This window comes from Myotis lucifugus, unplaced genomic scaffold (assembly GCF_000147115.1).
Source record: "Myotis lucifugus unplaced genomic scaffold, Myoluc2.0 scaffold_444, whole genome shotgun sequence".
NCBI classification, from domain to species: Eukaryota; Metazoa; Chordata; class Mammalia; order Chiroptera; family Vespertilionidae; genus Myotis; species Myotis lucifugus.
The window spans coordinates 216,305-241,207 of NW_005871492.1; the positions used below are offsets into that span (position 1 = coordinate 216,305).

The 24,903-nt window shown below is 49.2% G+C and overlaps 1 protein-coding gene across 1 annotated transcript in view; it reads left to right on the forward strand.

Annotated features, from left to right (window-relative positions):
• Window positions 1–23,435, forward strand: part of HK2 (hexokinase 2) — a 39,645-nt gene extending 16,210 nt beyond the window's left edge. The window contains exons 2-17 of the mRNA XM_023744275.1: window positions 125–273; window positions 5,130–5,249; window positions 5,877–5,972; window positions 6,789–6,888; window positions 7,210–7,393; window positions 9,682–9,837; window positions 10,806–11,039; window positions 12,688–12,992; window positions 14,678–14,826; window positions 15,080–15,199; window positions 18,632–18,727; window positions 19,171–19,270; window positions 19,368–19,551; window positions 20,827–20,982; window positions 22,627–22,860; window positions 23,211–23,435. Of these exons, the coding sequence (XP_023600043.1) occupies window positions 125–273; window positions 5,130–5,249; window positions 5,877–5,972; window positions 6,789–6,888; window positions 7,210–7,393; window positions 9,682–9,837; window positions 10,806–11,039; window positions 12,688–12,992; window positions 14,678–14,826; window positions 15,080–15,199; window positions 18,632–18,727; window positions 19,171–19,270; window positions 19,368–19,551; window positions 20,827–20,982; window positions 22,627–22,860; window positions 23,211–23,355 (2,528 nt within the window). The 3' untranslated portion in view covers window positions 23,356–23,435. The remainder of the gene's footprint in view (window positions 1–124; window positions 274–5,129; window positions 5,250–5,876; window positions 5,973–6,788; window positions 6,889–7,209; window positions 7,394–9,681; window positions 9,838–10,805; window positions 11,040–12,687; window positions 12,993–14,677; window positions 14,827–15,079; window positions 15,200–18,631; window positions 18,728–19,170; window positions 19,271–19,367; window positions 19,552–20,826; window positions 20,983–22,626; window positions 22,861–23,210) is intronic.
• Window positions 23,436–24,903: the final 1,468 nt, after the last annotated feature.

Below are 24,903 nucleotides of genomic sequence, written 5' to 3' on the forward strand. Positions count from 1 at the left end.
ACCAGTATTTATGATCTCATGGGTTTTAAGGACTCCATGGGTATAAAGGACTCCGTTTATGGCAGGACTTGTGGGTTTTAAGTCTTGGTCTCTGTGAACTAAGAGTGGCCCTTCCTGTCTGCAGAACATGGAGAGTTCCTGGCTCTGGACCTTGGAGGGACCAACTTTCGCGTGCTTCGGGTGAGAGTGACGGACAATGGGCTCCAGAAGGTGGAGATGGAGAACCAGATCTACGCCATCCCCGAGGACATCATGCGCGGCAGCGGCACGCAGGTCCGAACCTTCTCTCAGCGGCCAGGGGGCTCTGGGCCCCACAGGAGCGGACACTGCTCCTCCTGTGTCTGGAGGGAGGAGAGCCAGCTGGGGCTTGGATTCCCTGACCTCTCTCTGCATGGTGATCCCCTCCATGCCTGGAAGCGGAGTGGGGGCCTCCATCAGGAGAGGTGCACATGGTCCGGAGCATGCGCATGAGGCCCTGGGGTCTGGATGTGTTGCAGCAGGAAGGGTTTTGAGTCTGCTCACACATGCTGGTTGTTGAGGAAAGCCTGTTGTCAGGAGGCTGGGCCCACACTCCTGGGCACTGGTTGTTAGTGGTACCTCTGAAAGGTGAGCCAGTGGAATACACAACTGTGGTTTGACACTGTCACCCGCCACTGTGGTCACTGCAGCCCCTTTTGACTCACAGTTGTCATCATAGCATCACATGAAAATGGAACCTGCCCCTTTGCTTTTGTGGTTATTGGCCTTCTCTGTCCTTGACCATCTAAAACAAAAGGTTTTGCACGCAGGGATGGGAACCTGTGGCCTGCGGACTGAAAGGTCCCAGGTTCGATTCCGGTCAAGGGCATGTACCTGGGTTGCGGGCACATCCCCAGTAGGGGGTGTGCAGGAGGCAGCTGATCGATGTTTCTCTCTCATCGATGTTTCTAACTCTCTATCCCTCTCTCTTCCTAATGGAACCTGCCCCTTTGCTTTTGTGGTTATTGGCCTTCTCTGTCCTTGACCATCTAAAACAAAAGGTTTTGCACGCAGGGATGGGAACCTGTTGAGAAAACATCAAAATCAAGCCTTGGGGCATCGGCCCCAGCTGGCATCCCACTGGGCACCATGTGTTTCTGCATTGACCCCCAAATCATGCTTAGTTATCCTCATACCTCGGTGGCTTCTAGAGCCATGTTTTGTACTCAGAATCCCCACAAAAAAAGAAGTGGATGGAGAAGAAATGTGAAATCCAAGTAAGGATCTTCTCAGTAATAGAAAAACATGTACAAGGATGGGACTGCCATCAAGGTAGTCTTCAAACATGGACTGAACACCTACTATGCATTGTGCATTGATCCTTGTTGGGAATCCAAGTCCTGCCTTTTCTACTTCAGGGCTTAAAGCCCAGCTGGACCACCAGGAACTGCCCCCCTCCCAACCCCCATAGAAAGCAGTAATGTTGTGTTGAAGGGGATAAGTAACCATCAGGAGGAGAAGCTGGTACCCGATGACCTATTGTCTGAGCAAAAGCACTTTATGGATATTCTCATTCTATCCTCACGTGAGCCCCATGAGACTGGGTTCTCCTGTTATCTCCACTTTATACATATGGGATTGGGCTTTGAAAAAAAGAGTGACTTGGCCTTAGATCACAGAAATGGGAGGGGCCAGAGGCAAGACACAAAGTCAGATCCATGACTAGAGCCTGTGTTTTCACAACTCTGGGGGGAGGAAGGGGGCTCTGTCCACTTTGTAGGCCACTTGATGAGGTCTATGAGTGGTGCTCCCTGGGTCCCCTGCTCCCAATGTAGGAGGTACACCCTGAAGGGGCTGGTGCTCCTGCAGACTTGAGATCCTGTGGGGTAGGCCCTTTGGGGGTTCTCCCTCTCAAAGGTTCCCCCAGGAGAGCCCTCCTACAGAGGGGGCAATCATTGCCACCACACCAGAAATATCTGGCCGATGGGACCAGCCATTATTCTCAGCCTCTTTAGATTTGTTAAGTGTATCTTATGGGGAGGGAAGTGAGCAGAGTCTCAGGCCAATAAAGAAAAGGAAACCTTTCTAACTTCATAAAATGATGCCCTTTGAGCCTTTTTATGGCAGGAAGGTAGTAGTTCTTTCTCTCAGCATCTTATCTCAGATCATCAGCTAACAGAAAAGGAGATAGTCTTCTAATGAAGGAAGCTCATGGTCTCCTCTTCCCCACTTGTAGAGAGGTGTAGGTTCTTCCAACTCAGCACTGCCCAATAGAACTTTTCGCAACAGTGGAACTGTTCTTTATCAGCTTGCGCAAGACGGTAGCCACGAGCCACCGGTGACATTGAGCCCTTGAGATGTGGCTAGCGTGACTGAGGAAGTGGATTTTTAACCAGTTAACTGCCACGCATCCAAAACGGAAACCATCTTTGCGCCTATAGATGCTTATGGCGTACAAAGGGTTAATTTTTGAAATTCTAATTCATTGAAATAGCCACAGATGGTTCATGACTGCTATACTGGGCAGCACATTATTTAATGCTCTTCACTGCCTCTCTCTCTGTTCTGTGTCCCCTGTTGGCAGGGCAGTTGGAACAGGAACAGTGAGCAGGGCTGGGTGAGGGGAACCCATTTTGTTTTTACCTTTTCTAAAGCTCCCCCAGCTCTGATGATTGGCCTCATCTCTTTGATCTCTTTGCACAGTTCTTAACTTCCTCTCTCTTTTTTTTTTTTTTTTTAAATAAAGACTATTTGTATTAAAGATCATTTTGACTAGAGTACCAGGAAGAAGGTGCTGGGAGTTTGTTTAACCATATCATAAATTTTGTCTATGATTGACTGTCCAACAAAAGAACAGAACTTTCTGACTAGCTGCCTAGAAACCCTATTTACATATTAAAATACTTGACCTCTGCTCAAGGGAGTTGGCACTTGTGAGTAGGTGAACCTCTTGTGAGAGGGCCCTGTCTCTCCGGAGCCTTTGCTCCTGTGTTTTGGTTCAGACTCAGCTGGAGTGACTTGCAGGTGATCAGACGGAGGGACAGGATCCATGCAGGAAGTTCAGTTGGAGCTGACTCCCTTTTAGATAAGTGTGGCCTTGTCTTCATGGATCCCTCCCACTAAGATATCCCAGATATCTGGAAGCCAATGGGCCTCTCCACCTAGCCCAGCGGTTCTCAACCTGTGGGTCACAACCCCTTTGGCGGTTGAATGACCCTTTCTCAGGGGTCGCCTAAGACCATCCTGCATATCAGTAGCAACATTACAGTTATGAAGTAGCAACGAAAATAATTTTATGGTTGGGCCACAACATGAGGAACTGTATTTAAAGGGCCAGAAGGTTGAGAACCACTGACCTAGCCTGTCACCTGGATGTCTTTAGTTCCTTTACAAATGCGAATACTTTTTCTGGTTTAGTGCAGTGGTTCTCCAACCACTGCTTCAGGTTCAGCTGGAGGGTAATAATACTGCTGGTTCCAGATCATACTTTGGGAACAGCTTGTTCAGTGGAATCTTCCTCACTTCTGTCTAGAAGTTATTCTCCTTCATCCCCTTAGCTTTTAGATTTTGTCATCTTTGTCAACCTGGCCCTTGGAATCTGCTCAATCTCTGTGGCCTCTGCTTACTTTTTGTACCAGAATACCCTGGCCTCAGCCTCTAAGCATCTGGAGGGGTCACCAGCGAGGATGCTGAGTAGGCAAGACGGGAGCCATGGGACTGTGAGCTTTGGGACTGATCGAAACCTGGGCAATTGTCAATACAGGTTTTTCTTAAGTTTAGGATTTTTCCCAGGTGCTGCCAGTCCTGCTTAGCATAGTCATGGTTGTGAGGCTGTCCATCCACCAATAAAAAATTCTATTTATTCTTCAGTGCCTTTCACCAGCTCATTGAGTGTTCCATTTTTTCTTCTTCTTTCTTTTAGAGAGGAAGGGAGAGGGAGAGAGAGATAGAAACATCAGTGATGAGAGAGAATCATTAATTGGCTGTCTCCTGCATGCCCCCCACTGGGAATGGAGCCCACAACCTGGCCATGTGCCCTTGACCAAAATCAAACCTGGCACCCTTCAGTCCGCAGGCTGACACTCAATCCACTGAGCCAAACTGGCTAGGGCAGGTGTTCCATTTTTTTTTTTAGAAAGCAAAGATAACTTGTTTGAATTGCCCCCAAGAAATTAGTTTTCTAGAATGGAGACAAAATATAAAAGTTACTTGTTATTTATTTATTTTTTATTGATTTCAGAGAGGAAGGGAGAGATAGAAACATCAATGATGAGAGAGAATCACTGATTAGCTGCCTTCTGCACCCTACTGGGGATCCAGCCCGCAACCTGGGCATGCGCCCTTGACCGGAATCAAACCCGGGACCCTTCAGTCTGTAGGCCGATGCTCTATCCACTGAGCCAAACCGGCTAGGGCGAAAGTTACTTATTTTTGTTAAGTCTCTTCATAGAATGCCAACAGAGAATGTCCCACCCACTCTCCCAATCAGAGGAGACAGGGATGTTAAAATACTTGTTGGCACTGAGATGGGCTGCCCTTTCTGGTAAGGCATTCAGCTGTGCATCAATGTCAAGGGGGGGTTCTGACAAGGCCACCAAAGGATGTTCTGTTTCTAGGGCATGCAATGACTTTCTGATTAGCTCTGGCTGTGCTTTCCCCTGCCTCATGGGATTATTTTGATAGTGGTATGGATAAGTGGAAGACAGTACTTAACACTTGGGTTGCGGGAAACGAGTTAAGTCGGCTCGCGTGAATTGCGCGTACTCCGCGGGAGCCGTCTTAAACTCAGTTCATATAGATTTGCGGTGGAGTGCGGGAAACGTGTAAACTCGGGCCGATTGTAACTGCGTATTACCAAATATTTCATTTCAATCGAACCCATACTTCAAAAGATATAGGCATTTTAACGCGCCATCTTATATTTTGGCGGGAAATTCACCCGACACCGTAGTGTTTAATAAGCACTAACTAGTGTTAAGCCCTTATGTGTATTGCCTCATTTAATCCTTTTGGTTAGCATCCCCGTGCTATAGACTGAGAAAATAAAGACTTCACAGGGGATGCATACCTTGCATGCATTCAGCTAGTTCCTTTCAGAGCCCCAAGTGTGTGCTCCTAATCGCTGTGCCATTTTGCCTCCCTGCTCATCTTCCTGTGTCGTGTACCCTTAGCTGTTTGACCACATTGCCGAATGCCTGGCTAACTTCATGGATAAGCTACAAATCAAAGACAAGAAGCTCCCCTTGGGCTTTACGTTCTCATTCCCTTGCATCCAAACAAAACTAGATGAGGTGAGTAAAATGAGTTCTTCACACACTTCTGTTGTTTCACGCTTTGGGCTGGGAGGATGAGGAACTCTGAGCCATGTGCCGCTATGGTGTTGGAGGTGGCTCTGAGAGTTGTGTGGACGAGGTTTGAATATTGAGAGTTCTGAGCTTCTGAGTGAGTGTGTGTAGGTGTGTGTGTGTGTGGGGGGGGGATGGTGAAGAAGGGGGATCTTTACACTCAAAGAACAGTGCACAACCCCACATACATTGCACATTATCCTTATCTCTTTTAGGGACACAGGGGTGAGAAATTAGTCAGGAACTCCTTTGATCTAAAGTGTTGTGATAAATATCTTTTGAAAGAAAGATGCCTGGGGAGTTTGATCAGAGGTTGCAAATACCTTATTTTGGCAGTTCTATAGCCTGCCCTTTTCACTTTGGGGAGCAGTTGATCATGAAGAAATAATTTTCTTTCTGGGTCTTTGATGGGGCTTGGACTTCTTCCTGTGCTAGTTAGGAAGCAATATACTAGTACATGTTCAAGTATGGCAATAGTTTAGCCCCATGGCCGAGGGCTCTACTAATGATTGTTTGAGGAGTGTAGTCTGAGTTTTGTGAGGAATTAATGTTCAATCCTTGGTTCTTTTCCAGAGTTTCCTGGTCTCATGGACCAAGGGGTTCAAGTCCAGTGGTGTGGAAGGCAAAGATGTGGTTACTCTGATTCGGAAGGCCATCCAGAGGAGAGGGGTGAGTAGGGGTGGCAGGGATGGGGAGGCAGGACTTACGGTTCTTTTGGGGCCACTCTGAAGCCTTCCCCAGTCCGTCCTTAAGACAGTACGAGGACCTTTGTGATTCTTAGGTGAGGTTTTCTTTCTTCTTCCCTGCTATGTTTACTCAATAATACATATTTTTATTTTTTCCAGTTTTAATGAAATATAATTGACATACAGCTCTGTATCAGTTTAAGATGCACCACATAATGATTTCACACACATATATTGTAAAATAATTATCACCCCAAGAATCTTATAAATGATCAGATACCTTTGGGGTTAAGATTATCATGATGGATAAACATCTTAGCCATGGTACAAGAAGAACCCTTTAATATTTAACCTGAAGAAGACTTGACCATCATTTTCAAGTAAGAAAGTTGGGATGATGTTGGCATTAGGGTGGAATGGGGCAGAGAGAGGACAAGATAAAGGTCACAGAAAGATAAGACTTCCTGGAAGGGAGAGAGGGAGAGAGAGGTAAAGGAAAAGAAGAAAGAGGAGAAGATGACAATGATGACATGACGGGCTATTCTTAGTGCAGTGATGGCTTTGAACTAGACCACAGGGCTGATGTCGGGAAGTCCTCCAGGACAGGGAGTGAGATGCAGCTGTTAGACTGGATCTGGACCTGATTTCCAGCTATAACTTTCTTTGGTTTTGAGTAGGGTTAATCAGGAGGCAGCCCTGTTACTCTTGAGCTCTGTGTCTTGCCACGCTTTCTCCCCATCTTTACACCTGTGACCTTTCTGTGATGGTGAAGGTCAGATCTCTCCTTTTTCCTCTGCAGGACTTTGATATTGATATTGTGGCTGTGGTGAATGACACAGTTGGGACCATGATGACCTGTGGTTATGATGACCAGAACTGCGAGATTGGTCTCATTGTGGGTACGTGAGCACCGGCTGTGAGGGCTGATATTGGCCAATGGAAGTGGGGTGTGGGCTGGAAAGGGCAGAGGAGTCCATGACCTGGATGTCCCTTTGTACTTCATTTTGGAAGATAATGAATGGTATGGTCACTTTGGAGGGCTAAGCCAGTACTTGTGGAGTTGGGGGTTAATGGAGTGGACCATGTTGGAATGGCCCAGTAGTCTGCTCGGAGGAATCCCAGCTACCCTGGGCAGTATCAGGATGGTGGGGCAAGAGGGAGATGGGTGCTGGGCAGAGGACAGTGTGGGTATGCACTGAGCAGTCCCTTGTTTTGGCCAGGCACGGGCAGCAATGCCTGCTACATGGAAGAGATGCGCCATATTGACATGGTGGAAGGCGATGAGGGGCGGATGTGCATCAACATGGAGTGGGGGGCCTTTGGGGACGACGGCGTGCTCGATGACATCCGTACTGAGTTTGACCAGGAGATCGACATGGGCTCCCTGAACCCCGGGAAGCAACTGTGAGCAGAGGGCGTGGGGAGTGGGCTCAGGAGTTAGGTTGGGGGCTGGCCAGGCTGGGTGGTGGCTCTCATTTTTGCTTTACAGTCATATCCCCCAAAGGTTGCCAAGGTGCCCACTGGTCATGGGAATTTGTGCTCATTACACACATTGTGACTATAAATTTCTGAGGGGGCTCTAAAAAAGACAGAGCAGGCAGACACACCAGGTAATAATTTGCTTTATCCTTCAGAACAGTAGCTTCAGAAAGTCATATTCTGAGTCTGAGTGGCCCTGCTCTTTCTTTACACCTTCAATTTGCAAGTTGCCCTTAGAAACAGTTTGTGGGCCACATAGAAAAGTGTTCAGATGGCCAAGACTTGGGTCTGTGAAAACTCCTTTTGTAGCTCCCACCCCTGTCACTGTCCAGGCTGTGATAGGTGGCTCCTAATGACTGGCTAAGGCTGTCTTAGAGCTCCAGTAGAGTTGCCTCTGAGCTCAGCTGGACCCCATGGGAGTCCCAGGGCCTCCCACCCCAGCAGTACCCAGACCCAAGGCCTCCTTGGCCACCTTCCCTGGACCTGTTGCCGAGCCGGGGCCCTGGGGTGAACTAACTGGAGGAAGGGCTCCATCTGGACCCTGAATATTATACTCTCCAGCCTGGCCAGACATGGTATTTAGTTACCTTTGACTCTTACAAAACATTATTTCACTCTCACAACATTTTCCAAATGTCCCTTAAAGATCTTGAAATAGGGATTGCTGCAAGCTTCGCAGGCAATTACAAAACCTCTTGAGCAGTTCAGGCTCTCTCTGGTCTGGTTGCTGGGACTGACAGAAAAGCTTGTAGTGCTGATCTCTGCTTGGAGAGGAAAATCCAAGCCTATAAACCAGCTCAACAGTGGGGGCCTTTTTCTTAACTGGGAGAGCCCTGGCTTCATCAAGGACGCAGGATTTATTTAAGTCACAAGCTTCCCCACATTTACTTGTAGCTTTCACAGGAACAACCTGGCTATGTCTGCCATGGCTGGTGAGGAATTTATGGACTGAAAAGTCACTCATTCATTGCCTGCCTCCATCGACGAGACAACCCACGCCATTCCCAGAAGCTATGTGCCCTTTGAAGTGTTAGAAGACAGAATTGCCAGCCCGGCCTTGGCAACCCACCCCTGGCTTAGCCTTAGACAAATCAAATCAAAGTCAGAGGACATATCCCAGTGTCAGCTGTGGTAGTCCCGAAGTTATTTTGGGGCTTGAGGAGGAACTTTGACTCTTTATATGTCTCTAAATAAATATTTTTTTTCAAACATTGATGGAAACAACGTGTTTTTAAAAACTGGAATTAAAAACTTTAAAAATCTGCCCACACTTCAGAACCCCACTGGACACCCCTCCAACCTCACACAGGACCACCTATTTAGAGAAGTCGACACACGAGTTCCTTGCTCTCGAAGCCGCTCTGCCTCCCAGGCAGTTAGCTGTGCTGGCGCTCACACATTTCAAATGCACCCTCTGTCTGAGCAGTTTAGCCAGCTCTTCACTTAGCTCCAATTCTGCCACACTTGACCTTGGGTCTTGAGCAAGTCTCTTCCCGAGGGCCTGACTTCCTGGGGCTCAGCACCAGGAGACATCTGAGTCCCTTCCCCAGCCCTGCTGTGGGCCTCCTTGGTGAAGCCTGGCCCAGTTAGTGCCTGCAGGCCCTGAGGGCCTCCTCTCCCTAGCACCCAGATCCTTTCTGAGATATCTAGAAAGGGCCTTCTTTGCCAAGAAGAATTGTAAAGGCTTCATTTCCCATCACAGTCTGAGACAGAAAGACTGTCTTCTAAAGAAAACAGTGCCATCTAGTGTTGAAGAAATAAATTCCCCGAATGCCCTCTCAGCTTGGGTCCCTGCCCTGGTGGTTCTTAAACATGCCTTTATCTTATCTAACCTGCCTGCCTTGCTAGAGGAAAAAAAAAATTTTTAAACTCACTACCTTACGTGTAACTTACTATATTGAAGTTTCAGACCATTACAGTATGTCCCACACTCCTCAGATGTTTTGTTTGCCTGCTATTGGCCCATCCTTTCCACAGTTCAAGGCCCACCTGCCTGCAGAGACAGCCCCGGCTCCCCAGCTCCTCCAACCCTGCCTGGGCTGTCCCTCCATACAGCTCATTCCCAGGCGGCGCCACACAAGTTAACCCTTCCATGTGCATCAGCCTCTAACATTGTTGGAGTTCCACATGTGTGCATGTTGCCTCCTCGGGGAAGGTGTGAGCTCACAGACAGCAGGGATTTCATGGGTTTTCTGGTGTGTATCTTCCTGCAGATTTGAGAAGATGATCAGTGGGATGTACATGGGGGAACTGGTGAGGCTGATCCTGGTGAAGATGGCCAAGGAGGAGCTGCTTTTCAGGGGGAAGCTCAGCCCCGAACTCCTCGCCAAAGGCCGCTTTGAGACCAAAGATGTTTCAGATATTGAAGGGTAAGCTTTCTGGTCCCTCTCTGTTTACTGAAGAGTGGTCAGGCCATTGGGGGTGAAGAAGGGGCACTGGCTCTTGACCCCTCAAATGTGGACAGCAAGAGGGTCTCGCCCAACATGGGCCATGGAGGGGGGGCAGTGGTTTGAGGTCACTTAACACACAGTCTCCACTCTTGTCCATTGAGCGTGGTGATTTCCAAAGTGCCTCCCGGTGCTGACTGGCCTCCATGCTCAGAGATGTCACACTTGCATTCCTGCTTGGTGTGGGGTGGGGGTCAGGGTCTTGGCTTAATGCTAGAGGCTCCCCATTGGCCCCTTAATGACTCATTTCCATCCATTTCCTTTCCCTTCTGAAGCTCTGACGTTTCATTCTCTATTGGTGATTCTCAAAAAAGACTCCATTTTGACCTCTGCTTCATAACAGAAGAATCGGTCCTTGGATGGCCCAGAGAGATACCCATTTAGTTCCAATAGCTAGAGCGGAGGCTGCATTTTCATGGAGCAGCAGGGGTGGGAGTGAGGGTGGCCTCATTTTTGTCTTTCATTCAGCAATATCCAGAGTTGGGCCTTGTTTCCTGTTCTTGAGACTTCCACTTGTGGCTTGAGGAGGCCCTGTCTCAGGGACCAGCTGGTGGAGAGGAGGAGGTGATTTGGGTGTAAAGGGAGCAGTGAAACAGTTCAAATGACTGGGAATGGAAACTCCTGAAGGAACTGTTCCTACTTGTTAAACCCGGAGGGGAGGAAAGTCCTCAAATTTGCGAGACACTTAGTTCCCCTAAGAAGGGTGCTACTCGGGCAGCACCAGCCCTTCATGACCGTATTTAGAGTGAAGTGGGCGTCTGCCATCACTGGGAGATGACATTTGCTGAAGCTGCGGGGTTTCCTGCCCGCCCCCTCCCCTCCCCCCATCCCTCTCCCACTGGCCACAGTGGATTGGATATGTGCCCACACACTCCCTTTCTGTTTCCCAGGGAGAAGGACGGTATCCGGAAGGCTCACGAGGTCCTGGTGCGGCTGGGCATAGAGCCGACACAGGAGGACTGCGTGGCCACTCACCGCATCTGCCAGATCGTGTCCACGCGCTCAGCCAGCCTGTGCGCGGCCACCCTGGCGGCTGTGCTGCGGCGCATCAAGGAGAACAAGAGCGAGGAGCGCCTGCGTTCCACCATTGGGGTGGACGGCTCCGTCTACAAGAAACACCCCCAGTGAGTCAGCGTTCGGGACCCACAGTGATGGGGCTCCCGGAACACTTGCGGACCCCTGACAGCCTCGAGAGAGACCCCAGTGACTCTAGGCGCCAACTCTGTTTTACATTCTGGGTGGTGGAGATGGACTGTGGCGTTGAGGGTCTTTGTAGAATAAAGTTCCCAGCGAGGCAAGTGGGAGCTGTGAGGGTGTCCTTGGCGAGGGTGGAGGTGATTTCTGAAGGCTGCGGGCCACTGGAATTGGGGGGTGGGTCTATTCAGAGCTCTCCTGGCCACTACTCAGAGGGCTCTTGTTGCTACCCTCTTGTTTAGGAGTTAGTGTTTCTCTTTGCTTCTTTGACTCTTTCATGATTCTTTTTTTAAAAAAATATATTTTATTGATTTTTTTACAGAGAGGAAGGGAGAGGGATAGAGAGTTAGAAACATCGATCAGCTGCCTCCTGCACACTCCCCACTGGGGATGCACCCGCAACCAAGGTACATGCCCTTGATCAGAATCGAACCTGGGACCCTTGAGTCCGCAGGCCGACGCTCTATCCACTGAGCCAAACCGGTCAGGGCTCTTTCATGATTCTTGACGGTCCCTTCAAATCCTGTGTCCTCTGCCAGGGGCCACCCCAGCCCAGTGGCTTATCAGCCTCTCTGGCTGATCTGGGTATTGAATTGATCCTTCCCTGTCCTTCATGATTTTTTTTTTTTGGTGGCACCCGGATAATCTGAGCTTTATTAAGGATTTAAACATCCAAACATTTTACAGAGGACGCAGGCTTCATGTTTTGATTCCTTGGGTCATAAGTGCAAAAATATGCAAGTTTCAGTTGGGACCTAGAAGATCTATCTCTGTTGTGCCCACTTACCCATCGTGTTCGCCTGTTATGAGTGCCAGGTCTATGGGCCTTCATTGACTGAACTCTTTGATGCAGAAAGTCGCAGCCCTACCATTCAGTCCCTGGCCTCCTAGTCCAGTGCTCCCAGCACTTTAAAGTGCACACAGATCACCTGGGGATCTTGCTAAGAGGCCGATTCTGATTCAGAAGTTCTGGGTTCAGGATGCTGCGGGCCCACAGACCACACCTGCAGTGGTGAGGTCCTGGAGATCATGACTCAGAGCAGCCACCACCCACGAATTTCTTGCTGAGCATACCTACCTATTCAGACATCTTGGGAAGCTTTGGCCGAAATTGACCAAAGAGACCACAGTCCAGAGTAGCATTTCAACTTTTTCTGATTTGGGTCTTTCCCAGGGAGCATCTAATGAAATGAATGATGAAACATGAATAGTAGTTGGTGTCAGAATCACCTGATTCCATTGGGTTCTCCAGCAAAGAGGATACTAGATGGGGCAGAGGAGCTGTGGCCTGTGGGAAGAGGAGGCCTATGTGACCGCCTGCAGGGGATAGTGGCTTCCTAGAAGAGTCTTCCCTTTTAACAGGCATTGGACCCCGCCAGGGTGGACACAGTTGGACATCTGAGCTTTCGTATAGTGATGTCTAACTTGGGAAAGAGTGGGGAGGGGATGTTCGGGGCAGATCTGCTTCTGCAGGCACCTCTTGGCTTTGTGCTGAGGTGGTGAGCTAATGCTCCAACCATTAGCACCATTGACCCTAGCTGTGGACACCCATTTCTTACCCCATCTCGGTGACTGCAGTTTCGCCAAGCGTCTTCACAAGACGGTGCGGCGCCTGGTGCCTGACTGCGACGTCCGCTTCCTCCGCTCCGAGGATGGCAGTGGCAAGGGGGCAGCCATGGTGACAGCAGTGGCCTACCGGCTGGCCGACCAACACCGGGCCCGGCAGAAGACCTTGGAGTCTCTGAAGCTGAGCCGGGAGCAGCTGCTGGAAATCAAGAAGAGGATGAAGCTAGAAATGGAGCGAGGGCTGAGCAAGGAGACTCATGCCATTGCCCCAGTCAAGATGCTGCCCACCTACGTGTGCGCCACCCCTGATGGCACAGGTACATGGCAGGGCTGCCACTCAGGTCACCACGGTGGGCCTTTGACCTGGTGTTGACACTCTAGGAGAACTCCTTAGCCTTAGCATTGGATGTTTGGACCAGAACATGTTTCTCCAACTATAGTACACATGCTCCTCAACTTACGATAGCATTACATCCCAATAAACTCATCATAAGCCGAAAATGCATTTAATACACCCAACTTACCGAACATCACAGCCTAGCCTAGCCTAGCTTAAATGTGCTCAGAACACTTACGTACATTAGCCTACACTTGGGCAAAATCATCTGACACATGAATACACTGTGGAGTGCTCGTTGCTTACCCTGGGGATCGCATGGCTCACTAGGAGCTGTGGCTAGCTGCCACTGCCCATCACAAGAGAATTATACCGCATCACCAGCCCCAGGAAGAATTACAATTCGAAGTATGGGTTCTACTCAATGTGAATTGCTTTCACACCATTGTAAAGTAAAAAATCATTAAACCAAACCATTGTAATTTGGGGACCATCTGTACTAGGAAATTCTAATGTTCAATAAGCTCAAGGCTAAAATTTGAGCTGTGGTGATTTAGTAAGTACTTACTGAATGCTTACTATGTGTCAAGCACTTCTCTGAGCACTTAACACATTTCAATTCATTTAATCTTTACCTGTTAACAGAGATTAATAGTTAATTTTATTTAACAAACTGTTATGGTTGGCACAGAACTAAAGAAACCTGCCCGGTTCACACAGCTGGAAAATGGCAAAGCTGGGATTCAAACCCAGGGATTTTGGTTCAGGGCCAGCTCTTGTAAGCCCTAGGTCAAGGGTTGGCACACTAAGGCCCACAGACTAAATCTGGCCCACCATCTATTTTTGTAAATAAAGTTTTATGACTGCACAGTCTTGCCCATTTGTCCACGTATTATTTATGGCTGCTTTGCATTACCATGGCAGAGACTGGCTTACAAGGCCTAAAATGTTTACTGCCCAGCCCTTTACAGAAAAATATTGCTGACCCCTGGTCTACGTCTCACGACCAAAATGACGGCAGTTTTCCCCCCATTCATTGGAAACAATCACTGAGCAGCGAGTGTAGCACACTTGGTGCACGTTCCAGAGGCAGAGACTGGAACTTGGCCCCTGCTCCACCCTCTGCTGGCTGTGTGGCGTCCAGCAAGTGACTCCCCCTAGGTCAGCCGGGTCGTGGGCCCTCATCAGAGGGAAACGCAGTGCCTCGCTCTCTGGGCTGCCTGAGGGTTGCGAGAGCTCTGTGTGAGGGAGGAGCACATGGTGATTGCTCAACAAAGGAGGGTGTTTGTCTCTGTCGTTCCTTCTCTAGTCTAGTCTATTCTAAATAAGGTGGCCTTTGACTTAGCATGAATGGCATGTTAGATATTTTTGAGTGCATGGTGGCCCTTTCCCCTGTTGTGATTGCAGAGGTCATTGTGACTTCTGGGCCCCAGCACTTGAACTCATTTGAGAACCACTAAGGAGCCAGCAGGTCTCTGGTCCTGGGGTCTTATATTCTTTACTGTTAGGTGGAGCTCACAGTCCATCACCCCTGAGGTTGTTGAGGGCTTCCCCCACCCCCTCCAGGAGACCTCCCCATTAGGGAAAGGTGCGTTAGATCCTGTCACTCTGTGCTGTGGTCACGTGGTGATGCCCCACTCATCATCTTCCTGGGTTTATTTTCAGAGAAAGGTGATTTCCTGGCCTTGGACCTTGGGGGTACCAATTTCCGGGTCCTGCTGGTGCGTGTGCGGAACGGGAAGCGGCGCGGAGTGGAGATGCACAACAAGATCTATGCCATCCCGCAGGAGGTCATGCACGGCACGGGGGACGAGGTGAGGCAGGGCAACACCTCTGGGAGGGGACCCCAGTAGATATCCACTTCTTCCCGGGAAGGGCAGTGCCTCCTCTGCCCACCGTGGTCCCAGGGAGGACTAGGTGGGCCAGGACCCAGGGCTGGCCTTACTCAGGATTACACCTGGCCTTGTATTTCTCCTGGGTGGAGGCCTCACTCATGCTCAAGCCTTGCTGGGGGGAGCCTGCCCTGGCCAAGGGCCCCCTTCCTGAGAGCACAGCTTCTCCCTGCAGCTCTTTGACCATATCGTCCAGTGCATCGCCGACTTCCTTGAGTACATGGGCATGAAGGGCGTGTCCCTGCCCCTGGGCTTCACCTTCTCTTTCCCCTGCCAGCAGAACAGCCTGGATGAGGTAAGAGGCCCTTCCTGGAGGGCTCTGCTGTGGGTTTTATTGACTGTATACCAGCCAGAAAGTTGAGCTTAGAGGAGGAAAAGAAGGGCGTGCGTGAGCTGTTGGGAGGAGGGGCCTTTTGGTGGGAACGAGTGAGTCAGAGCTGGCGGAGGTTAACTAGCTTAGCTCGGCTGTAACAAGCAATCTTTGGGATCACAATGAGGATACTAATTAAAATATTAACATTTTTCAAGCAGTTTATGTCAGGTACTGGGCCAGGCTTTCTACACACATTATTTCATTTAACCCTCATGGCAACCTATAAGGTAGGTGTTTGTACACCCATTTTGCAGAGGGAAAATAAGGTCCATAGCGATGCCAAATATCCAAACCCGCCATTTCTTAGGTTGCAAAACCTAGACCAGGTCAGATAGCTTCGGAACGACCAAGCCACGATTTGAATTCTGGTGTCCTGACACCTCAGCCCATGCTCTCAATGAAGCTCAGCTGCTCCCGAGGCTCTTGGTTTGGGCTCAGGACATTTTCATTCACTTCCGGTCATTCTGATGCCCTCGCTCTTCTCTAGTCTCACCTTTGCTTTCCTTCCCTTGGATGAATGAAGCAAGTGGGGAATACTGGTGCTCCCAAGTATTCTGGACATGGGTGTGTTGAGAAGTGTCAAGAGACTGAGTAGGTGATGCTCAGGCTTGATCTGGGTCCATACTTGGTCTATTAGATGTCAAAATACTGTCGTTTAAGCAGTTGTTCCTCTGTGTTTTTGTTGGGAAGCTTGCGTGCCTGGTACAGGTGGGTAGTATGCTGTGGGTGGAGTTGCCAGGGGACCAGAGGCATAGATCCTGCTCTAGGTGCTTACAAAGAGACTGGACTGATGAAGCGAGCTTAAGAAAGCCAGAGCTGCCCTTTGGAATGTGGCACCAATGGGTGCAAAAGTCCCGAGGAGGCGTGGTGTGATGTATTCTGAGCACATGCATGGAGGGCCTGAGGAATCCTTGGGCTGTCTCAGTCAGAGGAAGGGGTTGATAGGGCTGAAAGGCAAGCAGCCTGCAGTGTGGAGGAGGGCATGTAGGCGGAACAGTCACAGGTTCCGTGAGCTTGGCCCCGTGGTGAGAAGGGCCGAGTTTTCTACAGGGTCCCTGGAGCAGCAACCCTTAGGTTGCTCAGCTGAGTTTTGTAACTGCCTCCTATCCTCCCCTCTGAGAGCCAAATTCACCGTGTGCACTAAGACAGCTAAGGTTTGGGGATGATCGGCCTTAAAAACCCTGCCTAACCCAGCATTTCCCAATATCTGTTAACGTCTGTCCAGTGTTAACGACTCCAGTGTTGCTTTTAGCTCTTCCAGTTTCTTTGTCTCGGCATATTTTTGTCAGTGTCATTGGGTTTTCAGAGCCTTCACATTTGCATTCATTTGGCAAAGGGAATTATCAAACATGTGGATAAATATTTATGTGATATTGGATGAAACATAGAAACAAGCCTAATTGTTCAATGGTCAGGAAATATTTAATAAACTATGAGCCATTTACTGCCTCATATCAGTGACTAGTTAAGAGAAGTCTTATCTCTACACTATACAAACATACAAAAAATACAATTAATAGGAAGATAAAACCATAACACTCCAGTGTATATACTTCCAGGCTTTTCCTTCTAAAGTATTTTAAAACAGACACTGTCTTGCTTTACATGGCAACATGTTATGTGTATTTTTATATTTATCTGGTGTTAACTGTTTTTGCCCGAATTGCCAGATTCCAGGCCTAAGTTTCTACAAGGACCATGTGTTCAGTCTGGAATTGTAAAACTTTAGAGCAAATAAAGCAGAGGCTGGGTTCTGCTCTGGTGAGATCATCCGGTGGATGGGAAACCAGCAGGTGCTGAGGCCAGGAGGCCTTGACTGGCTGGTGGCCTTGGGCGAGTCTCCCCAGCTGTTGGGGCCTCTGCTTGTCTTAGTTCCACCGGAATAATGTTATTTGAACATTCCGTAACCTGAAAGTGGCCATAATACAGAATTTAATAGAGACGTGAAGTTAATTTGTAGACAAGAAAGCTGGGTGGAGATTAGCACACAGGTGTTTGGATGTAGGTGTGGAAACCAGGACCTGCCGGACTGCACTGCTTTTCTGAATCTCCCAGATCAGAACACAGTGACACATTCACGTTGCCTAGTGATACCAAACTCCTGGGCCATGAAATGCCAGGCTGGTGGGCATGAGCAACCAAACAAGGCCTGGGAGAACACAAAGCCTGTTTATAGATTCTGGTGTCTTGGGAAGGGGGCCTGGATGTCCTTCACTTTTGTTTCTTTTTAAAAAATTTAATATATTTTTATTGATTTCAGAGAGGAAGAGAGAGGGAGAGAGAAACTTCAATGTTGGGAGAGAATCACTGATTGACTGCCTTCTGTACACCCCACTTTGGGGATCCAGCCCACAACCCGGGCATGTGCCCTGACCAGGAATCGAACCATGACTTCCTGGTTCATAGGTCAACGCTCAACCACTGAGCCATGCCAGCCGGGCCTTCTACATTTGAATCTTGATGGGCTACAGCAGCAAAGAGGGAACCAGCAACAAAACCCTTTCTTTTTTGAACATTTCTCTCATGGTCAAAGCCACCATGTTACCTGTTCCTGGAGAGTCCCATGGCATGGCACAGGGCCACAATAAGGATGACAGGGCTGAGGGGAAACTCCAAGGAGCTCAGGGTGCTTTCCTCACGGGGAGGGTGGTGAAGCCTAGATGTCACCCCAATTATGGGCAGGGCATTTGTTCACTGTATACTCAGTTCGATGTAAATGTAGGTGGGGCCAGGGTAAACTGCCTTTCCCAGCAAAGGAAATAAGCATGTAGAACTTAGTTCCCTGGCAGGCACAGTTGTGTGATGCTTTTGGCCTGTCCATTGGAGTCGCTGGGCCTGGGAGTGAGTCCTGCTCCTCTTCTCCAAGCTGCAGGCCTTCTACCAGTTACTCCAGAGCAGGGGTCCTCAAACTTTTTAAACAGGGGGCCAGTTCACTGTCCCTCAGACCGTTGGAGGGCCGGACTATAGTTTAAAAAAAAAACTATGAACAAATTCCTATGCACACTGCACATATCTTATTTTGAAGTTAAAAAACAAAACTGGAACAAATACAATATTTGTATTTGTATGTGGCCCGCGGGCCGTAGTTTGAGGACCCCTGCTCCAGAGCCATGGTTACCTGTAAAATGGGCACGATAATGACAGACATTGCACAAGGTTGCTGTGAGGATTAAATGCTGTGATGCAGGAGATATGCTTAGCCTGGTACAGTGTAGGCACTCAGTAAATCCAAGTAAGGGAAACCATTGTGGGTGAGATGATTGGTTCCTAAAGGGCATCTGTATAACCGGTGTAAGGGAATGACCCAGGAATCCTTCTCTGATGCCCTAACTACTGCTCCCGTGTGATTTTTAGAGCATCCTCCTCAAGTGGACGAAAGGTTTCAAGGCATCTGGCTGCGAGGGTGAGGACGTGGTCACCCTGCTGAAGGAAGCCATCCACCGGCGAGAGGTGGGAGAGACACAGCGAGGCCTGTGTGTTCAGAACGTGGGGAAGTGTTGAGTGTGGTCAGCTGGAGAAGTAACATAATCCTTCAGCAGTTTGTGTGTGTCTGCTGTGTGTCAAGCCTGCTCTTGGCCCTGGGGACTCAGGAACGACCATAACAAACTCTAGTTCTGTAAACAAACCCAGGAGCTAACGTCATTGCTGTAGAGCTATGACGAGAAATGAAGTTGGGCGAGAACAGAGTGAGTGGGCTGGGGAAGGGGCACTCTTTTCAATAGTTATAACCAGGGAAGGTCTCTGAGGAGGTGACCTTTGAGCAGAGACCTGCATGCAAAGAGAATGAGCCATGCCGTATGCGTCTTCTCTTCATGGAAATCTCCCTTGCAAGTGTCTGGAGGGGGAATGTTGTGATTCATTTGTGGACTGGGGATCTGCTTTTGCCCTCTTAGGAGTTTGACTTGGACGTGGTGGCCGTGGTGAATGACACAGTGGGGACTATGATGACCTGTGGCTATGAAGACCCTCACTGTGAAGTCGGCCTCATTGTTGGTAAGGACCTAGGCTCTCCTTCCCACATGGGGTCACCCGGCCTCGGGTGGGTGGGAGACGGTGCTGAGTGAGGCCCTGACATCTCTGTGATTGGCAGGCACGGGCAGCAATGCCTGCTACATGGAGGAGATGCGGAACGTGGAGCTGGTGGATGGGGAAGAGGGGCGGATGTGTGTCAACATGGAGTGGGGAGCTTTCGGGGACAATGGGTGCCTAGACGACTTCCGCACGGAATTTGATGTGGCTGTGGATGAGCTTTCCCTCAACCCTGGCAAACAGAGGTAGGCGCCCAACTGCTTGTGGCCTCTGGGTCGTGTATCCCAGAACTGGATGGAGACAAGTAATCAGATCCTCTACAACATGTTGAGATGTTAATAGAAAGGATTTCCTTGGCAAGGGTTTCTTATCCAATACCTCTGGAAAGTTCTGGGTCCTTTTCCCCCTGCTGGATGGTGATGCGTTCCAAGCCCAGTTGGGAGAACAAATCACAACAGTATATTGCGAGGGGGTTTCACACAGAGAACTGGTCACAGAGTTTTTAGAAGGATGAAAAAACAAAAGGGGACACAGAGTTAGTACATGTAAGAAGCAGCTCCCGCCCCTAGGACTGTGAGAACAGGTCAGGGAGAGAGTTAAGACCTAGGTCTGGGACGGTGGGAAAAACAAATGAGAATTGAACCAGTCATGCTACCAGGGTGAAGAAGGAAGCACTGCTGGGGTGAGGCAGATGGGAACAAGAAGCAGGCAGGAGCAGACCTCTTCCTCCTCCTCCCTCCCTCCAGTATGTAGCGCCCTCTGTTGTCAGGACTGAACGAGGTGCCAGCCCCAGCAAGCACCACAAAGCCCCTCGTGTGATGTAGGGGGAATCTGAGCTGAGAGACTAGTGTAAGATCCAGCACGCTCCCCACTAGGAAGATGTAGTGTTTCCTGACTACATTATTCAGGGACCAATGTACTGTGCAATATACTTTGCAAAACATCTGTGTCGAGTAGAGGTCACAGACAACATTAGTGAAGGACACACGCTGGGGTAAAGCAAGACAGAGTAGCAAGGGGGTCTTGGTTGAAACTGGGGACCTCAACTTTTGTAAGGGCTCCTCGGGGCCCAAAGGCCCTCAGCCACTGAGTAGTCACATTCAGTTTGGGGGCCAGGACCAGACGACTCCAGCTGGCACGAGTTACTTAGCTGATAATGACTAGGTGTAGGAGAAAGCATGCCAAATGCCTAGTGAGGTTAAAGGCTAAGACTCCTCCCCTTTTCCTGGAAGGGTGTTCGCTTGGGTTTATATTCCTTCTTGAGGCGTCAGGAATAAGCCTTGGAAGGAAAATGAGCCCAGAAGGTGGGCCAATCCCAGGGACCCTGTGGGCCTCCGGCACTGTAGCCAGCTTCACTGAACACCAGGAATCCTGTGAGTCGGGTAGCATTTCCCTTCCCACCACAGGGAATCTGCACCCCTCTGCTGTCTCACGTGTCAGGGGACTGAATTAGTCTGTCATGTCTCATCACATCCCACCACCTTCCTACTTAATCTCCATGGATGTCACCCGCATTGCAGGTTTGAGAAAATGATCAGTGGCATGTACTTGGGCGAGATTGTCCGAAACATCCTCATTGACTTCACCAAGCGTGGGCTGCTCTTCCGTGGCCGCATCTCAGAGCGACTCAAGACAAGGGGAATCTTTGAAACCAAGTTCCTGTCTCAGATTGAGAGGTGAGGATTTCGGTCCTGGAGTAGGGTACGGCCATGTCCTCTTCATGGACAGACACGCTGCAGGTTCTATCAGGGTGTGGCTTACAGACAAGTCAGTTTAGTTGCTGGCACATTCATATCTGTAGTGTATATTCCAAGTACCTTTATATATATAATATATATTATATATAATCAATATATATTATAAAATCAATAATATATATCAATATGTATTATTGATTTCAGAGAGAGGAAGAGAGAGATAGAAACATCAATGATGAGAGAGAGTCATTGATTGGCTGCCTGCTGCATGCCCCCTACTGGGGATCGAGCCCACAACCTGGGCATATGCCCTGACCAGGAATCAAACCGTGACCTCCTGTTCATAGGTTGATGCTCAAACACTGAGCCACTGTGGCCAGGCTATATTTCAAGTGTCTTATGGACAGTTGTCATTTTAAGGGGAAACATATAACATTCCCATGAAAAATTAGGCTAAGCTGGCAGTGAGCCCCTGCAAAGTCATATTGGGTCTCAGATCAAATATCAAAGTTAGAAAGAGACCTGCTCATAAGAGGCAAATCGGAATGCACAGAGGAAGAGAACCCATTAAAGCACTTAGGCGTGGCCGAGGGTCTTCCTGCCTGCTGCCGCAGCAGGTGGCTCGTCAGGCAATGCCAAAGGAGGCGGTGTGGCGGCTCGTTATAGCAAATCCTTCCCTCTCCCGTCTAATGGCAGAAGAGTCTGCTCCAAATTAGTACAGTGAATTTCAGAGCCCTTTAAACTTTAATGCTCTGTCATTACTCTCAGGCGCATAGAAAAACAGGAACCGACATGAGTGGGGCCTGAGGCTGTGTGCACATAGAAAGGACATATTCTACATGTCTGCTCATGTAGATGACTCCAGGGTTCTCGAGTACTTCCCTTTATACACTAGGGCAGTGATGGCGAACCTATGACACGCGTGTCAGAGGTGACACGCGAACTCATTTTTTTGGTTGATTTTTCTTTGTTAAATGGCATTTAAATATATAAAATAAATATCAAAAATATAAGTCTTTGTTTTACTATGGTTGCAAATATCAAAAAATTTCTATATGTGACGCGGCACCAGAGTTAAGTTAGGGTTTTTCAAAACGCTGACACGCCGAGCTCAAAAGGTTCGCCATCACTGCGCTAGGGTTCATTTTCTTCCTACAATTTTATTTACATTTGTTTCGTAAATATTACTCAAGTGGATTTCAGACCACCCAGTGTGGGGGAGTAGGAATAGAACATGGATCTGATGTTGGCCAGTGATGCTTGTCTTGCTGACCCATGCACAGCATTGGGAGAATGGACGTGAGAGAGCTTTGCAACCGACAACTGCCACATGAGCGTTATCTTGTCTTTGTTTTCTCTAAGTGAGTGGCATACCTAGACGGCGAATTTCCTTTCGTTTTGTGTATCAAAACCACGGTAGCTGTAGTAGCATTGCTGCACCTCATCTAGGCCAAGTGGAATAGGGAGCTGTTTCACCCAGGAAGAGTGTGTTTGGTCCCATGGGATGAGCTCAGAATAGGAGCCACCTTGCAGGGCGCTGGCCTTTATCCCAGCTCCTGCATGGCCAGGCTCCTGACCCCTCTGGCACGTGACTAACCACCTGCTGTCTCCCTCCCACCCCAGTGACTGCCTGGCCCTGCTGCAGGTCCGAGCCATCCTGCACCACTTGGGGCTCGAGAGCACCTGTGACGACAGCATCATCGTCAAGGAGGTGTGCACCGTCGTGGCGCGGCGGGCAGCCCAGCTCTGTGGCGCAGGCATGGCCGCCGTGGTGGACAAGATCCGAGAAAACCGTGGGCTGGACACCCTGAAAGTGACAGTGGGTGTGGACGGAACCCTCTACAAGCTCCATCCTCAGTGAGTGACCACGCTCCCTGCCCGTCTTTCTCCCTCTCTCTCTGTTCGTGATGGTTGAACGCCTCTTTCACTGAGTAGTTTTAAGAACATAACTCGCCCAAATCTCAGAGTTTTCAATCTTAGCCCTCCACTCGCCTGCTCTGATGTAGAATTTGGGCATTTCGCCAGTGGCTCCAAGCCTGTTTTCTGATATGTACTTTGTAGTAAGTGTTTATTTAGTACACGGTTGCTGTCATTCTCTTCTTCATTTAAGTATCCCTGGGTTTTCAGCGTCACTTCACAGGGTCTCATCTCTGCAACACAGAGCAGTCGTGACTAAGGTTTTTTTCCTGTCTCTTCCCAACCTCCAGCTTTGCCAAAGTCATGCATGCGACAGTGAAGGACCTGGCTCCGAGGTGTGACGTGTCCTTCCTGGAGTCGGAGGACGGCAGCGGGAAGGGGGCGGCTCTCATCACCGCGGTGGCCTGTCGCATCCGCGAGGCCGGACAGCGATAGAGTCCCCGGAGTCTCGGCAGGGACTTCCTCTGGTTCCCATCTCCCCTGCTTTAAATTGAGATGCCATCCCCTGTGTCAGAGACAGACTCTTAGCTCCTCCTTGGCAGAGGGGACCCTGCCAGCCTGCGTTTTGTCTCTGTGTGTCCTCACTGTAGAGTTTGGTGCCCACACCTTGGCCCTCCTGAGAAAAATGCCATTTGAAGTACAGATTTGTTCACATTAGTCACAACCATTGCCCTTGGTTCTCTTAAAACTTAGAACAAATTTTAACCTTTAGTTAACCCTCCCCCCCCACCCCTGGCCAACTTCTAGGTCCCTGTACAATCCTGCAGGGTGGGGACACTAATGAAAAAATATGGCTGCTTCACCTTGAACCCTGGCTGCTTCACCTTGGACCCCGAACATGGTATTTCTAGGTGGAGAACATCCCCCAGCACGGAGGTTGGCACTGTTTCTCAGAGACCTGGGAGGTCTCCACTGACTTGAGCCTGGTTCTGCCCCTGGCAGAACATGGGGGAGGGGAGGGGTGCCATGGAGGGAAGTCCTGGATGGCCATGCGAAAGCCCGTCTTCAGCCTCATCCGCAAGCATTGCCTGGTGGGTGGCTGTTCCTGGAATTGGAGCGTCCTGAGTCTGAGCGTGCAATACCAAAGCCACGAGCTGACACGTCGTGCGCGTGGACTTGTCGCATCTCCTTGTGGGGTCACCAGTCATCCTTGGGCAATGGACCTTGAGGGGAGGGTGGGGAACGTCTTGGTCTGTTTTTAAAAAACGTTTCCTACCGAAGTGTAAACACTGTATTTTCATTTTAACTTATGTTTGAAATTTATTTAGTTCCACAAAGCACATGTGCTTCCTCATCTGGATACTGGATGTAATGATCGGTTGTATGTATGTATTTATATGTTAGTTTGCCATGTATATAGATACACAGGGTCTCCTCAGACCTGGCCTACGAGTAGATGGGTAGTTAAAGGATGGAAGGAGAAGATGCTGATTGGTTAGTAGAAATACCTCATTCGCCTGTGGGAAGAGAAGGGAAGCTCTTCATGGTGAGTGAACGGCCAAGCAACTCCCTCCCGCTTCCTCCTTTCCCTGCAGACTCTGGAATGCGGAAAGCAAGGGAGAGAGCGAAGGAGGCTGGGCCTATGGGTTGAAGAAATCCCAGCCCTAGCTGCTCTGTAGGAACTTTCCTGGGGCAATATTACCTGGATGTTAACCAAAGGACTCAGACTATGGAACTTTACTCTTAAGGCATTCGGTAGACTTTTAAAGCTCTCTAACAAGACAAGAGAAGCCACCAAAAACACTTTAAAAAAAATTGTGCCTGACCGTTGATAACAAACCAAAATAATGAAATAAACAATGGAATGAAGCCTCGGGGACAGCACTTTGGAGAGTTGTGTCCTGGCAAAATTGGGTTTGTAAATGTTTTACAAGGAGCGTGTGGAGGGTGTCTTTAGCCGGAGCTGTTTTTACACAGTATTTATTCCAAATTGCTGGGGGAAGCAGTATAAAACCTTCCATACCCTGCTCTCCAGGAGTGAAG